Here is a 22,729-nt window from a genome sequence, read left to right on the forward strand (position 1 = left end):
TACAGGTAAAAGCCAGTAAATTAGAATATTTTGAAAAACTTGATTTATTTCAGTAATTGCATTCAAAAGGTGTAACTTGTACATTATATTTATTCATTGCACACAGACTGATGCATTCAAATGTTTATTTCATTTAATTTTGATGATTTGAAGTGGCAACAAATGAAAATCCAAAATTCCGTGTGTCACAAAATTAGAATATTACTTAAGGCTAGTACAAAAAAGGGATTTTTAGAAATGTTGGCCAACTGAAAAGTATGAAAATGAAAAATATGAGCATGTACAATACTCAATACTTGGTTGGAGCTCCTTTTGCCTCAATTACTGCGTTAATGCGGCGTGGCATGGAGTCGATGAGTTTCTGGCACTGCTCAGGTGTTATGAGAGCCCAGGTTGCTCTGATAGTGGCCTTCAACTCTTCTGCGTTTTTGGGTCTGGCATTCTGCATCTTCCTTTTCACAATACCCCACAGATTTTCTATGGGGCTAAGGTCAGGGGAGTTGGCGGGCCAATTTAGAACAGAAATACCATGGTCCGTAAACCAGGCACGGGTAGATTTTGCGCTGTGTGCAGGCGCCAAGTCCTGTTGGAACTTGAAATCTCCATCTCCATAGAGCAGGTCAGCAGTAGGAAGCATGAAGTGCTCTAAAACCTGCTGGTAGACGGCTGCGTTGACCCTGGATCTCAGTAAACAGAGTGGACCGACACCAGCAGATGACATGGCACCCCAAACCATCACCCAACCATGCAAATTTTGCATTTCCTTTGGAAATCGAGGTCCCAGAGTCTGGAGGAAGACAGGAGAGGCACAGGATCCACGTTGCCTGAAGTCTAGTGTAAAGTTTCCACCATCAGTGATGGTTTGGGGTGCCATGTCATCTGCTGGTGTCGGTCCACTCTGTTTCCTGAGATCCAGGGTCAACGCAGCCGTCTACCAGCAAGTTTTAGAGCACTTCATGCTTCCTGCTGCTGACCTGCTCTATGGAGATGGAGATTTCAAGTTCCAACAGGACTTGGCGCCTGCACACAGCGCAAAATCTACCCGTGCCTGGTTTACGGACCATGGTATTTCTGTTCTAAATTGGCCCGCCAACTCCCCTGACCTTAGCCCCATAGAAAATCTGTGGGGTATTGTGAAAAGGAAGATGCAGAATGCCAGACCCAAAAACGCAGAAGAGTTGAAGGCCACTATCAGAGCAACCTGGGCTCTCATAACACCTGAGCAGTGCCAGAAACTCATCGACTCCATGCCACGCCGCATTAACGCAGTAATTGAGGCAAAAGGAGCTCCAACCAAGTATTGAGTATTGTACATGCTCATATTTTTCATTTTCATACTTTTCAGTTGGCCAACATTTCTAAAAATCCCTTTTTTGTATTAGCCTTAAGTAATATTCTAATTTTGTGACACACGGAATTTTGGATTTTCATTTGTTGCCACTTCAAATCATCAAAATTAAATGAAATAAACATTTGAATGCATCAGTCTTTGTGCAATGAATAAATATAATGTACAAGTTACACCTTTTGAATGCAATTACTGAAATAAATCAAGTTTTTCAAAATATTCTAATTTACTGGCTTTTACCTGTATATGTATATGTATGTATATGTATATATATATATATATATATATATATATATATATATATATATATATATATATATATATATATATATATATACACACACACACTATGAAGCGAATGCGATGATGTCACGTTATCGATGGGAAAATGCATTTTTAGACAATATGATTTGCCTGAGCAGGAGACACCGAGAGAAACAAGCGGTAGAAAACGGATTACAAAGGACAGATTGTTAAAAATTAAAATAATTAAAAAAAAAAAGAAGAAATATACAGTATATATATATATATATTTTTTTTTTTTTAAACTGCGGACATCCTGCGGGCTGGATTTTGGATGCTGGCGGGCCGGATCCGGGCCGTAGTTTGAGGATTCGATAATGACGAGAGTCGATTGTCACGCGCCAATTTCTATTGTGTAAGTGTCAGGAAGTTTTCGTTTAGTTTTGTTGAATTGGTTCGTCAACTTTCACAGCTGCACACAGAGCGACTCCAATCAAAGAGTGAGGCTGAAACAGTTCATGTTGCTTTATTCTCTATTGTCTGATATTTTACTATTATGTGTCTGCTATTTTGACTTCTGTCTGTCTGGTATCAATAATAAACTAAACAATAGAAATTAAAATGTGCATGTGTTAGCCCAATAAGTACCTTGACTAGCTTCAAATTGGTTAGCATATCAGCTGTAGCGCATTAAACATGAAAATACCATATTTTCATGGCCATAAAGCGCACCGGATTATAAGGCGCACTGCTGATGAATGGTCTAATTTCGATCTTTTTTCATATACAGTATATGGGGCATTAAAGGAGTAAATTCACATGCTGCCGCTAGGCGACATCATACGCAAATACGGTTTTAGCTTTCACTGTTATGCTGATGACACCCAACTCTCCATGCCCCTAAAGCTGACCAACACGCCGGATTGTAGTCAGCCGGAGGCGTGTCTTAATGAAATTAAACAATGGATGTCCGCTAACTTCCTGCAACTCAACGCCAAGAAAACCGAAATGCTGATTATCGGTCCTGCTAGACACCGACATTTATTTAATAACACCACCTTAACATTTGACAACCAAACAATTACACAAGGCGACTCGGTAAAGAATCTGGGTATCATCTTCGACCCAACTCGCTCCTTTGAGTCACACATTAAGAGTGTTACTAAAACGGCCTTCTTTCATCTCCGTAATATCGCTAAAATTCGTTCCATTTTGTCCACTAGCGACGCTGAGATCATTATTCATGCGTTCGTTACGTCTCGTCTCGATTACTGTAACATATTAGTTTCGGGTCTCCCTATGTCTAGCATTAAAAGATTACAGTTGGTACAAAATGCGGTTGCTAGACTTTTGACAAGAACAAGAAAGTTTGATCATATTACGCCTATACTGGCTCACCTGCACTGGCTTCCTGTGCACTTAAGATGTGACTTAAAGGTTTTACTACTTACGTATAAAATACTACACGGTCTAGCTCCAGCCTATCTTGTCGATTGTATTGTGCCATATGTCCCGGCAAGAAATCTGCGTTCAAAGAACTCTGGCTTATTAGTGATTCCCAGAGCCCAAAAAAAGTCTGCGAGCGATAGAGCGTTTTCTATTCGGGCTCCAGTACTATGGAATGCCCTCCCGGTAACAGTTAGAGATGCTACCTCAGTAGAAGCATTTAAGTCCCATCTTAAAACTCATTTGTATACTCTAGCCTTTAAATATCCCCCCCTTTTTTAGACCAGTTGATCTGCAGTTTATTTTCCTTTCTCCTCTGCTCCCCCCTATCCTTTGTGGAGGGGGAGAAACACAGGTCCAGTGGCCATGGATGAAGTGCTGGCTGTCCAGAGTCGGGACCCGGGGTGGACCGCTCGCCTGTGCATCGATTGGGAACATCTCTGCGCTGCTGACCCGTCTCCGCTCGGGATGGTTTCCTGCTGACCCCACTATGGACTGGACTCTTACTATTATGTTGGATCTACTATGGTCTGGACTCTCACAATATTATGTCAGACCCACTCGACATCCATTGCATTCGGTCTCCCCTGGGGGGGGGGTTACCCACATATGCGGTCCTCTCCAAGATTTCTCATAGTCATTCACATCGACGTCCCACTGGGGTGAGTTTTTCCTTGCTTTTATGTGGGCTCTGTACCGAGGATGTCGTTGTGGCTTGTGCAGCCCTTTGAGCAGGCCCGGCCCTAATCAATCTGGCGCCCTAGGCAAGATTTTAGGTGGCGCCCCCCCACATCGGCAGTGAAGTGTATATACTCACAAGAACCCGAATAGCTTTGTCTTTGACCTTTTTTTTTTTTACTTACAACTATACCTAATATATAAAGGGGTGGAAAAGTGACTATTACCTGCAGGGCAAACATTAGCTAACCAGAAGGCAATAATGTAAACAAAAAACACCTGCTTAAAAGATCTAATACAAATGTCCCTGAGGAATGTAAGGTGGGAGTACTGTAATTACCTAACGTTGCATTATTATTTTCCATAACAATTTAGCCCCCTCCACAATATTAACCCGACGTTAAAACAGAACTAGCTATTTATTGATTAGCAATTGCCGAATCATGTAACATTAGCTTAATGCTAAAAAGCCAGGTTACTATCACATTCTGTAACAGACAAATAATTTCATGTAGGCTAACGTTACCTACCTGCTACCTCTGTCTTTTCTCGTTTCTCCTCTTCTTTTCTCTTTTTTCTTCCCTGGGCACCTGACAGTTTTGGCCGTTTTGACATCTTTTGTTGATTTTTTTGATGTGGTGACGTCCAAAAAGAGTCATGATACAGGAAGGGAGGGGGCGCACCGTGCGGGGGGAGGAGGGGGGGCGTAATGTTGTAACAAATAATATTTCTATTAAATAGGCTTTACTTTGCATTTTAATTAACGTGAGATTATTTTTTTGTATTTAGAAATAATAGTAACAACTTTTTTTTTTTTTTTTTTTTCTCCAACATTTGTGGCACTGGCATGGCGCCCCCTGATGGACGGCGCCCTTAGCATTTGCCTATACGGCCTATGCCACGGGCCGGCCCTGCCTTTGAGACACTTGTGATTTAGGGCTATATAAATAAACATTGATTGATTGATTCATATTTTTTTTTCTTTTTCTAAATGTAAAACACTTCCTTGTGGTCTACATAACATGTAATGGTGGTTCTTTGGTCAAAATGTTGCATAGATTATGTTTTACAGATCATCTTCAAGCCGCTTTCTGACAGTCGCTTCAGGATGCGTCGTTTTGTGGGCGGTCTTATTTACGTGGCTCACCTTCGACAGCGTCTTTCCCCCGTCATTTTCGTTGTATCGTGTCGTGTGCAAGTGTTCAGGTAAGTTAAATTTAAGAACCTGCACAGAAAGCAACACTGTGACTGTGATGTGCGCATGCGTACTAGGTCGTGTTGCGCCGGCGGACAGACTGGGGAGGGTTTTTTAAATGACCATTGTGTGTGTGTGTGTGGACAAGGATAAGGTTACCCTTAGTGTAGAAGGGGCCTAATTAAACTAGTTAATGGCGATGAGAACCCATGAGTCCCGATTCAGTAAAACATGCAGGTTTTGAACGCTTTGTTCATGACTTACCCATCACTAGTTGCTTACATAAAATAATCAGCTCGATTGATATTTATAATGGATTAAATCGCAGTTTAGCAGCCCCAATAGAAATTGATTTGTCTTAAATACTCACTTTGGCATTTCCACAACAGGGTCAACTGGTACAGGTACATGTTTTAGCCTTTTCTTTTCCACCACCTCTTCCAGCCTTAGCATTTGTCCAGGCAGCAGGTTGAGTGAGGAAGACACTGACAGCTACATGCACACAAACCGCAATTTCATGTTAAACATATGAAGGCTAGGGCATGAGCTAATATTCAATTTTTGTTATTGAAGTTATACAGTGGAACCTCTAAGGTCAAACATGTTCATTTGATAGTTGTCCAAGTTGTTCCAATTTTAACTTAATTTCTTTGGTCCAGGCTCAAACTATCAACATTTTAAAACAATAACTGTACAAGTGAGGTTTTAGGCAATGTTTTAACATTCATAACTGTCATACTTGTTTAAAAAGAAGTCAATCCCTGTATTATAAAATTAAGACAGGGTAAAACTAGTCGTAACATGTTCTATAATATGTGGCATTGTTTAGCTTCAAATAAATATACTTTACAAAAGACGACGTATTTGTGCTGCTTTTGACATGACATAAAGAACCATGACATTTGTCAAGCTGAAGAAGGAGTCCTCTCGGGTCCTTTTGGCTCATGGGATTCTGGAGGCAGCAGACAGGTACCGACAAGCCAAGTGGTGTGTGGCTTTGGCGGTAACAGAGTCAAAAACTCGGACATGGGAGGAGTTCGGAGAAGCCATGGAGAACGACTTCCTGACGGCTTTGAAGCGATTCTGAACCCCCACCTCAGGAGGGGGAAGCAGTGCACTGTCAACACTGTGTATAGTGTGGACGGTGTGCTGCTGACGTTGACTAGGAATGTTGTGGATCGGTGGACGGAATACTTCGAAGACCTCCTCAATGCCACCTACACGTCTTCCATTGAGGAAGCAGTGCCTGGGGACTCAGCGGTGGGCTCTCCTATTTCTGGGGATGAGGTTTGCTAAGGAAGTTAAGAAGCACCTGGGTGGCAGGGCCCCGGGAGTGGATGAGATCCGAACGGAGTTCATTAAGGCTCTGGATGCTGTGGGGCTGTCGTGGTTGACAAGCATTACGTGGACATCGTGGGCGGTGCCTCTGGATTGGCAGACTGGGGTGGTGTTTGCTCTATTCAAAAAGGGGAACTGAAGGGTGTATGTTTCAATTATTGTTTGATCAAACTCCTCAGACTTCACGGTAAGGTCTATTTAGGTGTACTGGAGAGGAGGCTACGTCGGATAGTCGAACCTCGGATTCAGGAGGCGCAGTGTGGTTTTCGTCGTGGTCGTTGAACTGTGGACCAACTCTATACTCTTAGCAGGATTTTTTTAGGGTGCTTGGGAGTTTGCCCAACCAGTCTACTTGTGTTTTTTGGACTTGGAGAAAGCATTCGACGGTGTCCCTCGGGAAGTCTTGTGGAGAGTGCTCAGAGAGTATGGGGTATTGGACCGCCTGATTGTGGCGGTCCGCTCCCTGTATGATCAGTGACAGAGCTTGGTCCGGATTGCCGGCAGCAAGTCGGACCTGTTTTCAGTGATGGTTGGACTCCGCCAGGGCTGCCCTTTATCACAGATTCAGTGCACAACTTTTATGGACAGAATTTCTTGGTGCAATCAGGGCGTTGAGAGGATCTGGTTTGGTGGCAGCAGGATTTGGTCTCTGCTTTTTGCTGATGATGTGGTCCCGCTGGCTTCATTTGACCAGGATCTTCAGCTCTCACAGTATCGGTTCGCAGCTGAAGCGACTGGAATGAAAATCAGCACATCCAAGTCTAAGTCCATGGTTCTCGCCTGGAAAAGGGTGGAGTGCCATCTCTGGGTTGAGGAGGGGATCTTGCCCCAAGTGGAGGAATTCTAGTGGTTCAGGGTCTTCTTCACGAGTGAGGGAAGAGTGGATCGTGAGATTGACAGGCGGTTCGGTGCAGCGTCTGTAGTGATGCGAACGCAGTATTGGCCCGTCGTGGGGAAGAAGGAGCTAAATTGAAAGGCAAAGCCCTCAATTTATTGGTCGATCCACGTCCCTATCATTGAGTTATGACGGAAAGAACAAGATCTCGGGTACAAGCAGCCGAAATGAGTTTCCTACGTCGGGTGGCGCGGCTCTCCCTTAGAGATAGGGTGAGAAGCGCTGTCATTCGGGAGGCGCTCAGAGTAAAGCCACTGCTCCTCCAAATCGAGAGGAGCCAGATGAGGTGGTTCGGGCATCTGGTCAGAATGCCCCTCGAACGCCTCCCTGTTTAGGGCATGTCAGACCTGTAGGAGACCACTGGGAAGACCCAGGACACGGTGGAGAGACTACGTTTCCCAGCTGATGTGGGAATGCCTCGTGATCCCCCAGGAAGAGCTAGATGAAGTAGCTGGGGAGAGGGAAGTCTGGGCTTCTGTGCTTAGGCTGCTGCCCCCACTACCCGACTTTGGAGAAGCGGAAGAAGATGGATGGATGGACATTTGTTTATTAATAAAACAGATTACACTTAAAGAACTTTGTAAAGCCCTTCTCATCATGTCCCTCCTTCTCCACAAGACTGTACGATCTCAAGTCTTTAACAGAAACAGGCTACTGAAGACATTTTTGCCTTGAAAAAGTCTTGAATATCCGTGTCTTTGTCTTGTTGTGTCTTCGAGCTAGCTGTACTAGCCTTCTCATCGCCTGTTTCTCCATGTCTTTTCACCAGTTGCGTGTTGAGATTAGTCGTGATAGCCTTGTACTTCAGTGCTGTTTTACAGTCTTTGCATAATGCAACAGTTTTATCAAGTTTTCTGTTCTTCTTACACAATCCAAATTTTCTCTAAACTTTGGACTTAAATTTTTTTTATTTTTAATATGAACAATGAATACACAAATACAAATGCATTGTGGCACTTCCAATATACAATTCAACATAGCTCCAATGTTCCAGATTAGACCGAACAATTAACATAATCAATTAAGTAAAAGTTAATATAAGAGACAATACAAATGAAATTTAAATAATATATATATTTCATAAAAAATTAGTATATGTAAATAAAAAAAATAAAAAAATGGGCTTATCTAAAACAATTTACATTTCTCCAATAAAAATAGTTTGAGGACTTTTTTATTTTAATCAAGATTTTATTGTGGATTTAAAACAAATGTGTTTTTTTCCTTATTTGTTTACGTCACTGTGACAAGTCTCGAAAGAATTTCACATATCGGTTATTTGTTACCCTTAGTTTTTAGATTAATAATAAAAATAATAATACATTTTATTTATAAGGCGCCTTTCTGGGCACTCAAGGGCACCGTACAAAATCACAACAATATAATCAAATTGGATAAAAAAAACAACAACAACAAGATTAGCACGTTTGGTAAAATTAGTTTGTGAATCGTCACACTTTTTCTCTTCGCCCGATCATTATGTTTTCTTTGATTTTTGAGGCTTTATCTTCCAGAAATGTTGGACCAATGTTTGACTTTGGAGTTTCCACTGTACCTGAGTGCAAGTGAAGTAAGTAAAGTAGTAAAACCTCAACTACGGATTGAATGAAGCCTTTCCAAAGCTCGCGAGCCTCTGCGTTTGGAGCCTGTAAAGAATAACAACATTTTCATGGACTGACAGCTGCCCCTTCTATGATTGTGGTTCATGAAGTACTGCTTGCCCTTGTATCAAAGAGCTTGATTACTTATTGTGGCGTAGCTGTGGCAGCTTTATTGCAGTCACCCACACCTCTTTATGTATACATTGTTCAGTATTCATATCTTTAAATGTTCCCTTACAGAAAGTCCGATGGTGATATCTTTGGTTTTGAGGTTCAGGCTGGCTGCATCCATAGTACAATCCACCGTGTTATCTGTGATAACAACCGATCCTCTGAGATCCAGCGTTTCAAGGTACTGTTCAAATACACAGTGCCAAGTGGAATTATAGCCAGACAATTTTCCATCCAACATTTCAAATGTCAACATTTTTAACTTACCTCAGTGTCCCTCTTGTCCTTGAAAAAGATAAGTGTGCTGCCGCACAGGCACGTCCACAGTTTGCGGGATGTCTACATACACAGGAAAGATACAATCTGATTTTATGTACAAGACTGACGTATAATACAGAGCCAGACAAGATGTAAAACAACATCACTTACATTATAAAACATGTGCTTATACTCTGGCATGAAAATATGTGTCTATTTTTCCATTTTTGTATAAATAAAGTTTGAAAAGTTGTAACAATTAATCAAAAAAGTCATTTTTGGAAAAAGCGCTTTAAATTGTATGAAATTGTCTCATCTGTTCATAAAAAAAATGGTTACTGTATTTGTTTACGGTATTTGATAGGGACATTGCACAATACATATATTGCACACACCAGATATAACTACAAGCTAATTTTCTACTGAATGTGCATACAAAATACAGATGAAAAAGAAACACAACAACAATAACAGATCACCAACAGAAAGATAAGATCAGTCCAAACCTGATGATTTTTCAACTATTTTTTTCTGTTCAATTTAAAAACAGCTACAGTCCCAAACAGTTATTGGTAAAATATTCCACAAATCCGCTGCTCTAATTGAAAACCAGTTTTGGCCAAGCGCTATGGATCTAAAATTGACACGGCAGTAGTGTTTTGAATATCATAAAATGTGTTTTGTGGCTGAAGTGAATTAATCATCTCATATTATGTTCTACATATGGTGATTGTTTATATTCAACTTGGAGAAAGCAACCACCAGGTTTAAGTAAACAATGGTTGAGCCCATAATAAATTAAGGAGCCTCAGTTGGACATTCACATGTGCACTGGAATTAGCTCTCTCACGAGAAGAAGCAATAAAACCAACCTTAAAAAAACAAAAGTTACAGCTCTATCCTGGAGGAGAGAGTCCATGCTTATCTTAACGCCAACATTTAAATTATGACTTAAAGCATTTGTTTTCCAGACACTTACACATCTCCTTTTATGGTCAGGATGTGCTCTCCTTACTTAGCACACACACAGACGGGAATGAGGAATATAAAACTGATGGTTTGTCTTCTCCAAGTTAAAAGTCCTTCATTTTTGACCTGAGATCCTCCAGGTACTGCAGACCTGTTTAATGACGCTTGCTTGTAATAAAGCAGCTTTTTGTTTAGCAAAGCGTCTCCGACGTGTCTTTTGATCCAGCCGTACTGCCGTGTCACCCTTTTGCCCGGACGAGGATGACAAGACCAGAAATACGTATCATGGCAATTCCAACTTTGACAACAGCGTAGACGTGCAAACTCTTCAGGCCAAGACTCAGCTGTCTACCTGCACCTCAAAGAGAAACAGCACTCCTCGGAGAACTTTTTTTTACACATTCTGGACAGGGAGGAATGGTACAAAAGAGTAGTGAGGGAAGCCATCTATGTCAAGGTTGAAAAACCATCCCTGAACAGAGGAAGTGGTCTGCGACACCACCTATCTCTCACATACAACACTGTCCTTTCAACCATTTCTAAAAGACTCCAACAAATAACAGGAGTTACAAACCTGCTGTGACTAGAATGCCATTTGTTTACAACTTAATGAAATGTTAATGTGGATGATTCCGACTATTTTGGACTGGTAGTAGTCGATCCACAGCGATCGTTCTGCCACACAATACCTCAATGCTAACGAGGGCAAATTTTGGAGTATAAATATTAGGGATTTTGGCATCAGCCGCTAGATTAGATCTGACCAATGTAAGTCTAGGAGCATGAATTGATGAAGACTACTGAGGTTTTAGCACAAGCCGCGAGACTAAATCTGACTAATCTAAGTCTATGAGCATGAACTGATGAAGCCTACTCGGATAAGAGGCAAAACATCTTGTACCGGTAAGTCAAACAAACAGTCCAGTTACGATCGAATGAATGCTCTGAGATGACAATGATCTGGATGAATAAGAACATTCATAGACAGCAATTATATATCTGTTATTCCACAAGAGCTTTTCTTTTGTTGAAAAAACATTAAGATTCAATGTTAGACACGATTGCAATATTCCATTGCATACATTTGGGCAGTGATGGGCAGTAACAAGCTAAGCTACGTAGCTTACTGTAACTACATTTTCCAGTAGCTTGGCGGTAGCTTAGCTACTTTTTTAACAAGTAACTTTTCCTGTAGCTTAGATACTTTTAGACCAATGTAGCTAGGTAGCTTACATCAAAGCTACAAGCTAAAAAGAAAGAAAATCCATTATGATTGGTTGGTGTTTGTATGATGAGTCATAATTGGCTAAGGTTTGGGCGAAAACATTACGGACTGGCTAATCAGAGGCAAGATAAGGCAGGTCATCAAAACTAGTGAGCAAAATCATGACAGACACACATTCATGTCCCATGACGATGATGGTGTCGGAGACAGGCACGCTTCAAGCTGACAACTAAAAAAAAACATACTTGAAAATGGCAGAGGAATTCTCTCCCACAGATTACATTTTTCCTTTAGTGATGAAGATGACGTCCAGTATACCCACAATAATGTGTGTCCCTAGCTATATTTGGACAAATGTATGCGATTAGAGAAAACAATCCCTAAAACCTTAGTTTTTAGTTGTTTACTTTGTAAACCAAAATCATAACTGCTCTCTTCATCTAAGACGTCCAACACAAATTTAGAAACACATTAAGGTGAGTTGAGTTCATGAAAAGTTTTACTGCACATAACCAGAGGTGGGTAGTAACACGCTACATTTACTCCGTTACATCTACTTGAGTAACTTTTGGGATAAATTGTACTTCTAAGAGTAGTTTTAATGCAACATACTTTTACTTTTACTTGAGTATATTTATAGAGAAGAAACGCTACTTTTACTCCGCTGCATTTATCTACATTCAGCTCGCTACTCGCTACTGATTTTTATCGATCTGTTAATGCACGCTTTGTTTGTTTTGGTTTGTCAGACAGACCTTCAAAGTAGGATCTATCGCATGCCTGCGTTTCACCAATCAAATGCAGTCACTGGTGACGTTTGACTCCGTTTCACCAATCAAACAGAGCCAGGCGGTCACATGATTAACAAGCTTTTAAGCTTACATGAACTTAACGTCAAATTTGAGGAAGCACATGGCGGTAAGTAACGTTTGTAGATATTTTGGCTGTCACCGTAGGCTGATGTTAGCTTCCCTGCTATGAATCACTGTCAAATGTACATCGTGTGGGGACATTTATTAACGTACTGCAGCCTCATAGACACACACACACACACACACACACACACACACACACACACACACACACACACACACACACACACACACACACACACACACACACACACACACACACACACACACACACACACAACACACACACACACACACATGCATAGAAACACCAATCAGTGTGTTCCCAGGTGCAGCCCACACCTATCAGTTTATGGTTTGCGTAAAGGCTAACTTTTTATTTTCCTTTGTAATCTCTGCCTACTGAGCCTATGGTGCTGTTAAGTTATTGTGGCTCAATTTGCCTTAATTTTTTTATGTTAATGTATTATTATTTAATATATATTATTGTTTTAGTTGCTTAAGAGATATTCCTGGCTCTGAATTTGCTCATTGCTATTTTTATCTTTTTGTGCATTATTTGTTGCCGTCATCATTAAACGAACAGGTTACTCATCAGTTACTCAGTACTTTAGTAGTTTTTTCACAACATACTTTTTACTTTTACTCAAGTAAATATTTGGGTGACTACTCCTTACTTTTACTTGAGTAATAAATCTCTAAAGTAACAGTACTCTTACTTGAGTACAATTTCTGGCTACTCTACCCACCTCTGCACATAACCATTACCAACTGTTCCCAAACAACATACAAGTCATTGTTTTTTTTTGTCAAAATATAGATAGATGCTGCTTTTTCTTTACTGTAGGTAGAGAAAATAAGCAACATTATAGGGGTGGTCCAAAAAAAGGCAAACTCAAATACATTTAGTGGGGCGAGGGGACCTCTTGAGGTAGTTGGAGGGCAGAGGTGTCAAAGTCATTTTTACTGAGGGCCACATCGCAGTTATGTTTGACCCCAAAGGTTCGCTTCTACCAGTGAATAATATTATTACACAATTTTTTAATGCATTTTATTAGTAGATTAAAAAAAAATAATAATAAAAAAAAAATGGTATTTTGCAATAATTTCACCTCAAAATGTTGTGCATATTACTGTAAATGGAAACAGTACTGCTGTTTTTATGGGGAAAAAAAGGCAGCTCAGTTGCCATAATTTTACTGTAAGATGTACATACATTTTTTTTTACAGTAAAAAATTTTTTTTTCTTCCCGCAAATCAACAACTGTAGATTTTTCGGGGTATTACTGTAAATGCCAAAACAGCAGCACAGTTTCTCACAGTAAAAAAAAAAGTTGTTTTTTTTCATTTAGAGATAAATGCTGTAAAAACCATAGTGAATTCCACTATTTTGCCATGAAATCTACTGCTACTTTTACATTGCACAAATTGATGGATAACTTGCTTTGAATGAATTATTATAACCGTATTTTTCATACTATAAGTCGCAGTTTTTTTCATAGTTTGGCCGGGCTCCAGTGCGATTTATATATGTTTTTTTCCTTCTTTATTATGCATTTTTGGCAGGTGCGACTTATACTCCGAAAAATACGGTAGTATGTATTTCTATTTAAAAAAGGGTTTGAATGTTTGATATATTTGTGCATAATTAGACAATGTTTAAGTTAACATAATTTGCGGTTACACGAAGTACATATAAATGTTTTCTCTCAAAATAGAAAGAAAGAATACATTTAGTAAGAAAAGTTACAGTAATTTATTGATACATATTATTTCCAGGCTTTCGAGGGCCAAATAAAATTACGTGGCGGGCCACATCTGGCCCCCTGCCCTTGAGTTTTACACCTGTGTTGTAGAGTGTTATTAGGTCCATTTGTACACTCTCAGTTACATTAACATTGATATTATACATTAGGGCCCATAGATATAAAAATAAGTTTTCACTGCTGGACTCTAGAAAGAGGTTACGCAGCCTCCGAAGCAGAACCTCCAGGTTCTGTAACAGCTTCTTCCCTCAAGCCGTAAGACTCTTGAACGCATCATAATTAAAATATACCCTCAACTCCCCCCAAAATGGATTAACTCACTAGAATAAAAAAGACAATATAACATACATCCATAAACGTGGACGCATGTGAAAAAGTGCAATATATTTATCTGTACAGTAATCTTTTAATTTATTTATATATATATATATATATATATTTTTTTTTAATATATATATATTTATATATTATTTATATATATTTATTGATTTATATATGCACCTTGTTGCTTTTTTATCCTGCACTACCATGAGCTTATGTAATGAAATTTCGTTCTTATCTGTGCTGTGAAGTTCAAATTTTAATGACAATAAAAAGGAAGTCTAAGTCTAAGTCTATAAATGGCGTTAAATGTAGCTTTGATTGAGCAAGCTACTTTTGCCGTGTAGCTTGTAGTGTAGCTTGCTAAAACTCTCTGGGGATAGCTTCACCTGTAGCTTAGCTACATTTAATTGAGAGTAACTTGTAGCTTAGTTTACTACATTTTCCAAGTAGCTTGCCCATTACTGCATTTGGGCACTAAGTTCTGAACAGATGTCAGGAAGATCATTAATATGTACACTTAACAGCAGGCGTCCCAAGAGTAATCCTTGGAAAACCCCTACTGGGCTGTCCAAAAGTGAGGACACGGTGCTCTTAAATCTTGTAAAATATTTGCAGTTTTTCATATATGATTTGAACAATTTTAATGTATCTTCTGCCATGTTGTGAGATGATAATTTTGATAAAAGCATTTTACAATTTACAAAATTCCAGTTAATCTACAGGAGGGGTCCACCAAACTTTTTGACTCAGGGGCCGCTTTGGGTTGAAAAAATTTGGCCGGGGGCTGGGCTGTGTATATATATTAGGGCTGTGAATCTTTGGGTGTCCCACGATTCGATTCGATATCGATTCTTGGGGTCACGATTCGATTCAAAATCTTTTTTTTTTTTTTCAATTCAACACGATTCTCGATTTGAAAACTATTTTTTTCCCGATTCAAAAGGATTCTCTATTCATTCAATACATAGGATTTCAGAAGTATCTACCCCAGTCTGCTGACATGCAAGCAGAGTAGTAGATTTTTGTAAAAAGCTTTTATAATTGTAAAGGACAATGTTTTGTCAACTGATTGCAATAATGTAAATTTGTTTTAACTATTAAATGAACCAAAAATATGACTTATTTTATCTTTGTGAAAATATTGGACACAGTGTGTTGTCAAGCTTGTGAGATTTGATGCAAGTGTAAGCCACTGTGACACTATTGTTCATTTTTTTTTTTTTTTTTTAAATAAATGTCTAATGATAATGTCAATGAGGGATTTTTAATCACTGCTATGTTGAAATTGTAACTAATATTGATACTGTTGTTGATAATATTCATTTTTGTTTCACTACTTTTGGTTAGTTCTGTGTCGTGTTTGTGTGTCCTCTCAATTGCTCTGTTTATTGCTGGGTCGGGTTTGGTTTTGGAATTGGATTGCATTGTTATGGTATTACTGTGTATTGTTTTGTTGGATTGATTAATAAAAAAAATAAAAAATAAAAATAATTTTTTTTTTAGTAAATAAATAAAAAATAAAAAAAATATATTTTTTAAAAATGAGAATCGATTCTGAATCGCACAACGTGAGAATCGCGATTCGAATTCGAATCGATTTTTTCCCACACCACTAATATATATATATATAAATATATATATATATATATATATATATATATATATATATATATATATATATATATATATATATATATAGGGTGAACCCCGCCTTCCGCCCGATTGTAGCTGAGATAGGCTCCAGCGCGCCCCGCGACCCCAAAAGGGACAAGCGGTAGAAAATGGATGGGATGGATGTATATATATATATATATATATATATATATATATATATATATATATATATATATATATATATATATATATATATATATATATATATATATATATATAAATGTTCCGAGCGCGATGGAAAAATTCATTTTTAGACAATAAGATCCAGCACCACCCGCGACCCCGAAAGGGACAAGCGGTAGAAAATGGATGGATGGATGGAAGATTTGCCTGAGCGGCTGGGAGACACCGAGAGTAACAAGCGGTAGAAAATGGATTAGAAAGGACAGATTTAAAAAAATAATAATTTAATTAAAACATTTTAACTTGAGACTTTCCGCGGGCCGGATTTTGGGGACTCCTGATCTACAGTAATGCAATACATACAATTTGACACATTTGCAAGGACAAGTATACATACATGAGATATGCCTGTCTTTGTAAGGCAAACACAACATTTATTAAAGATTATTTTGGGTTAATTTCCTGAAGAAATCACACACTTTAACCCCAAGCTCCATTTGATGACCAAATATCATTAGTTAATCAGTGTTACCAATATTTCCACACACAGTGTAATGGTACATGGGACTTAATTGAGAATAAACACACAAAAAATGCATGCAATTTGGATTTTTCACCTGTGTTATAACAGCAGGGGTGGGTAACATAAGCACATGGGCCATATGTAGCCCATGAGTATATTTGATCCGGTCCCACATGCATGTCATAAAAGTGTCCAAAAAAACCATTTAATTTATTTATTTATTTATGTTTAGTCCTTGCATATAAATAAGTCAGTTTGCAATCAAATACGGCAAAACCCTTACCTCATTTTTAAAGGACCTTTTCTCCAGGTATCCCTCATGGTAACAGTGTGGCAGCTTCCTCTTATTCCGCACTTGTGGATTGTTCATCATGAAGCTTCTCCTCCAGATAACAACAACAACAACAAAAACAAAGAAAAATCTCTTTTAAAGGGCTCTCAGTAAGCAAACATGTTCACTTGGAGCCGGCTAAAAGCAGGGAGTGAAGTTGTTATATCATTTGGTTTCAGTAATTTGTGGTTAGATGAACCTTTTTTTCCCACAAGCGAGACTTCCTTGTTCTTATAAGCCTTGTAATTCCCTGGCTCATGTCCAAAAATGTCGTCCGAGTATGAGTGAAACCTTGCAAAGAGCAAAATAAGAAGAGCAAACAACACATATCTCATCGTTACGGCTGATACTGCAAATAATGTCAATAGGTCGTCATGTTCAGATTGGAGTTTTTTGTGTCAACACATTTGACACAAATATGCACACTTATTGTGCATTATTTACACAAGTAAAACAAAGCTCTTGAGGAAAATTCCTTTTTTTTTTGAAGATGGCGCCGCTGTAGTGGCTGTTGGTGGCAGGAGCTCTGTGCTCTTGTGTCATCCTTTTGTGTTCCTGATGTTTCCCTCTTGTTTTCATGTGGTTTTTATTTTTCATTTTTTGAGCCTTTTGTTTCGGGACCCTTTGGGACTGTGTGACAAGGGGTGGCCCTTTCGTGACTTCTGCTGTGCTTTTTTGTGGACTTCTGGATCTGCCTCTTGGGAGCCTTTTGGCCATGGAGACCAGCTGCTGGGTCTCTGCCACATCAGAGTCCGTTTATAGAGACTAGAGGAGATGCGGATGAAGAGACAGGGCTGCGGGGCTAGCGCTGAGCACCAGGACGGACGGGCTTCACAGTGTCTTGGCTGAATGAGCAGGTATCGGACACCTCGGTCTCCTGAGACGCATCCATACTTTTTCGCATCTGCCATCATCTGTGAATTTGTCAGAAGTAGTTGAAATTTGATTTCTGTTCCATCCACCTTGATCTTGTTTGGCGAGGACTCCTAAATTTTGCTAATTATCTTTATCCATCTAATTAATCTTTGTTTTCTTTGTGTCAATATTCAAGATGTTCTCCTTTTCTGCCTCATTGACTCTGCCCATGATTTCCTGGAGAAATTCCTCACTCTGCCAAAAGCACAGTATCATTTATTTGGCATGGAATGGTATGGTATGGTAAGGTATAGTATTAGCATACCACATATTGTTAATGCGGTATCCTCCAATGTTAGTGTTTTGAAGATGTTTCTCTGTGTACAAGTTGAAGAGGCTTGGTGACAGTATGCATCATTGTTCTACAGCTCCTTTGATCTGGATGTAATAAGATGTTCCTCTCTCAAATCAAATAACAGCCCTTTGTGTCCGGTATGAGTTCACAATAAATTTTCAGGTCTCGAACGTATGTTCCAATGTGCAATCAAGGTCAATACAAGGTCAAACTTTTCGTGATTGACCCCATCGAAAACCTTCTTGTAGTCAATAAAGCACAAATACACTTTCTTGTCCACTTCGCAGTATCGTTTCAGATTGTAGTTAGATTGCAAAGTCCTTCTCCTGTTCTCTTTCTAGTCATTAGGCTTCTTAGGAGTTCACTGATTTTGTCTTCAATCTCAATATTTCTGTTTCAAAAGAGAATGATTCATAGTAACGTGTAGTAGATTTATTAAACTGAGTGTTCTATATTCTATCATACCACATGATGACTTTCGGTTTCTCTGGTCTGCATATAAAACTGAATTTGTTTATATGTGATGGAATGTGCCCTGTCTTGTAGATCTTGTTCAATAGGGCGTGCACAAGGTACAGTCTTTCTTTGTCCATTGCCTTTAACCACATCTGCGGTCCCCTACAAGGTTTCTCATTGTATCTAATTGGGTTGAGTTTTGTCTTGCCCTGATGTGGGATGTCGTTGTGGCTTGTGCAGCCCTTTGAGACACTTGTGATTAAGGGCTATATAAATACACTTTGGTTGATAGATTGATGATTATTCAGTGGCCAGTGTGCTGTACTTGCTCCGTGTCGTGATTTTCTGTGAACATGTTCAGTTCAGTTTAATCTTTGTTTACAGTACCACTGCGTTGTCCTCGGAGCAAATGTCAGCAACAGGGTACTGTAGGTCTTGACTTGCTTGATGCTGTTGTGGAATCTCACATCGATCGGGTTGCATCAATCTGTTTGCGATACAACACCAGGGCTTTTCCACATGTAAAGTCTCCTCTCCAGGTGTTCAAAGTGGGTGTTTGCAATGACAAGGTTTGAAGTTGTGAAGGTCCGTGCCCCTTTTATTCTGCTCTCCAATTCCAAACCTTACGGCAGGAAGAAAAAACATTTTGTGCCCCCCCAAACCTCAGCTCAACTTTAAATAGTAGCATTTGTCTATACAATTGTTATAAGTACACCTCTGCATGATGTTGTATCTTTATTAACATTAAAGAAAAGAACAAAGAAAGTAATATAGATTACCTTACAACACAGGTGTCCACATCTGGCCCTACCCATTATTCTTTGTGGTCTGCGATTGCCTGGAAAGAATGTGCATCAACCTTATTTCATCTTTATTGATTAATGTATCTAAATTTTGACAGAAGAAAAGCATGAAGGCATGCAAATGCAGCTCTTAACTCAAAATGATTTGATGTAACAAGCTACAGTAGGAAAGGGATTGCTAGGTGGTACTAGCATGAGAGGAAGAGGAGGGGTTAATCATACACAAATGACTATTTTTAGTCACAGCGGAGATTGTGTGTGTATGTGTGTGTGTGTGTGTGGGTGGGGGGGACAAAATGTTTTCTTCTTCCTAGAAAGGGCCGTAACAGAAAATAATTGAGAAGCATGTGCTGCACCGACTCCAATGCTATGTCCCACTGTTGTCTTTTGGCATCGCTGGTGACAAAGTGATCACCAGTGTGGCAATATGTTGTTAATGAGGCAGTAGTTGAAGAGGAAGTCCATCAAAAAGTTAGCATAAACTCTATTTTGGTGGTGAAGATGCAGGAGACCCAAAATTAGCAACATTAACCAGGAAAAATAAGTTCCTATTGGTATCGATCGCCACAGCATAATAGAAAATAAGATAATACATATAATATGTATTATATATATATATATATATATATATATATATATATATATATATATATATATATATATATATATATATATACACACATTAGAATACATATAATACACACATAAAACAAAACTTAGCATTTAACTTAGGCCCAACAATTTTTGAATATACTTTAAAATCTGTGATCTCGTTAAACTGTGATATTTGAAGGTGAGGTGAATTATACCGTACACAATTTTCTTTTATCAATGTGAAGTAGCATGTATTTGTATTTGGTCGCAGAATCCTTTAGAGGATTATTCTACTAAGGTCAAAAGTGCACATGTCCATCACAACCACTCTAGAGAGTGGGGGCTTTTGCCCCCAGGACATTGAGGAACTTAAAGGACAGCAGCAGTTGGATTTTAGGAGAGATAATAGAAACATTAGCAACATCTGGTAGGAAGCCCCACAGATAGGAGTAAAGGATAAGGGTTGGAGGTCGTCCGACTCAAACCGATCACAGGAAATAGGTTAACTGGCCAAACAACAAGCTGGGCTTTTGTCCAAGGCTAGAGTTACAAAGAGTGCGGGTCTTTGTGTAAAAGGTAATTAAGCACAGTGTTCAGAGAGGGCATCAGAAGAGAGTAATCTGGCCCATACTCATTCTCCTGGAGCTGCAGCTCCAGTCGGAGGCTCGCTGAAACAAATAAAGCTTTTTGTTCGACGATTCCTCGTTGGCGTCTCCTTGGCTCATCACCCATCACACGACCATCAAATATGCAACAAAGGTAAGGACAATGTGTCTAGGATGCGACTATCAGAAACTATCATGTGACTATCAGAAACAGACTGGTTGATAACCAAAATTAGCATGGTGACAGCTGGAGAGACAGTTGATAGCCCGGACAGAAGGCGAAGGGGCAGGGGGGTTGACAGCCAAACCCACACTAAGCTACAGATCGACCTATGGAGAATTACCCCCAGGAATCCCAGAAAGGGGGTGAGAATGAGGATCCCATTCGAACGGAGCAAACTATTATGACACATAGCGATGGAAATAACAAAGTGTATAAAAACCCACCAGGCCAAGATTTGATGCATGTGAAATGAAAATGTGAGCTCCAGGAGGAACTAGGCCTGAAGTCAGTACCCAAAATGTCCACGTGACACAAGCTCTAAACCCACGCAAAACATCAGAACATAGTCGGTCAGGTGGCCCCAAGTCAATAAGCATAAGGATTGGCTCCAGTTCAAAGAAGATACTGATCGCATCTTGAAAACATCCGCCAAGGTCTCCACATCATCATCAGTAGAGAGGTTTAGGTTCTATAGGAGAGGAGAGCAGCACAGAGTCACCCTTACACTTGATGCAATAGAGCCAAGAAGATTCACCAGCTCTTGCATAAACCTTCAACAACATTTAAATGCACTGTAGGTGATGAGTTACGGCTCACGGGCGTGATCCATCCCAAAAAACCCCACAACAAACAAAAAAAGTACAAAAAGAAAACACACACACACACAAACAAATAAATCACTCTTTTTTCATGTGAGAATTGTATTAATCTATTTCTAGAAAACAGTTTTACTTTCAAAATTTAGAAGAAATATGTAGACGAGTACAACTCGTTTCACCTGTTTTTTAAAAATCTATTTACTTGTGAGCTTGTAGGAAGTCTCGCTCTCAACCTTCACTTCACTTTAATCGGCTCAAGGTGAACACATAAGTGTTATTGACAACCCTTAAAACGACCTTTGTCTCTGGTTTTGTCGTCGATCTCATGTGAAGGATGAACAAGCAACCAGGGATGCTACCATGTTATCATGAAGGCTACTTGAGGAAGCAATCATTGCACGACAAGGTAGGGGTTTTGCAGTATTTGTTTGCAAACTGCCCTAGACAATGCGGCAAATGCACATGCAGTATGTTTATTATAACACATTATGAGCATTAATAATTTAATCTTTTTTGGAAAATGGGAGACTGGCCTGAATAAATTTTTCTCAAGTGCTGCATACGGCCCCTTAGTTGTATGTTGCGCAGCACTGTCATCATTCCTGGGGTCCAAAACAGATAAAGTTCACCTCCCGATATTGGTGCATTAGTGCATAAATGCACTAATATTGGGAGAGGACCATTAGCAAAATGTAAAAGTGACAATAAATCTGGAGCTGTAACTATCATACTAGTTCCTGTTGTCTGCAGCGTGCAGCACATTCCAGCAGGTGATTGCAATAAAAAAAAAGCAGACAGGCTGCGTTTAAAAGCATTCATCAGAAACCATATCAAAGTTGTGCCTCCAAGTAGGGATGTCCCGATCCAGGTTTTTGCACTTCCGATCCGATACCGATATTGTTTTTGCACTTCCGATCCGATACCGATACTGACCGATACCGATACTGACCGATACTGGCCTATCCGAGCATGTATTAAAGTTTAAAGTTATTTAGCCTACTTAGTTGTCAGAATCATGTTGAAAAGGGTTTTAGTACTCTTGATAACAACTAGCCAGCTGAATTAGGGGAGTTTGAATAATACACAATGGTTGGTAACAAGAAACTGACCTGTTTATTCAAGGATAAACACAAAATAGACAAACTTATACATGACAAACAGAAATGGCATCATTGAACTAGGGCTGGGCGATATGGCCTTTTTTTAATATTGCGATATTTTAAGGCCATATTGCGATACACGATATATATCTGGATATT

At 39.4% G+C, this 22,729-nt stretch overlaps 2 protein-coding genes across 2 annotated transcripts in view; one reads left to right on the forward strand and one right to left on the reverse strand.

Moving 5' to 3' along the window:
• LOC133617706 (signal-transducing adaptor protein 2-like) overlaps positions 1-17,124 on the reverse strand; it is a 42,085-nt gene extending 24,961 nt beyond the window's left edge. Inside the window, exons 1-5 of the mRNA XM_061977869.1 lie at positions 16,933-17,124; positions 9,183-9,254; positions 8,983-9,099; positions 8,733-8,789; positions 5,281-5,402 (exon numbers count right to left, since the gene is read on the reverse strand). Coding sequence (XP_061833853.1) covers positions 5,281-5,402; positions 8,733-8,789; positions 8,983-9,099; positions 9,183-9,254; positions 16,933-17,022 — 458 coding nt within the window. The 5' untranslated portion in view covers positions 17,023-17,124. The remainder of the gene's footprint in view (positions 1-5,280; positions 5,403-8,732; positions 8,790-8,982; positions 9,100-9,182; positions 9,255-16,932) is intronic.
• A 4,680-nt stretch (positions 17,125-21,804) lies between these two features.
• The window catches only part of LOC140679530 (signal-transducing adaptor protein 2-like), a 36,357-nt gene continuing 35,432 nt past the window's right edge, over positions 21,805-22,729 (forward strand). The window contains exon 1 of the mRNA XM_072915050.1: positions 21,805-21,876. Coding sequence (XP_072771151.1) covers positions 21,805-21,876 — 72 coding nt within the window. The remainder of the gene's footprint in view (positions 21,877-22,729) is intronic.

The sequence above is a fragment of the Nerophis lumbriciformis genome, linkage group LG18, assembly GCF_033978685.3.
Source record: "Nerophis lumbriciformis linkage group LG18, RoL_Nlum_v2.1, whole genome shotgun sequence".
Taxonomy (NCBI): domain Eukaryota; kingdom Metazoa; phylum Chordata; class Actinopteri; order Syngnathiformes; family Syngnathidae; genus Nerophis; species Nerophis lumbriciformis.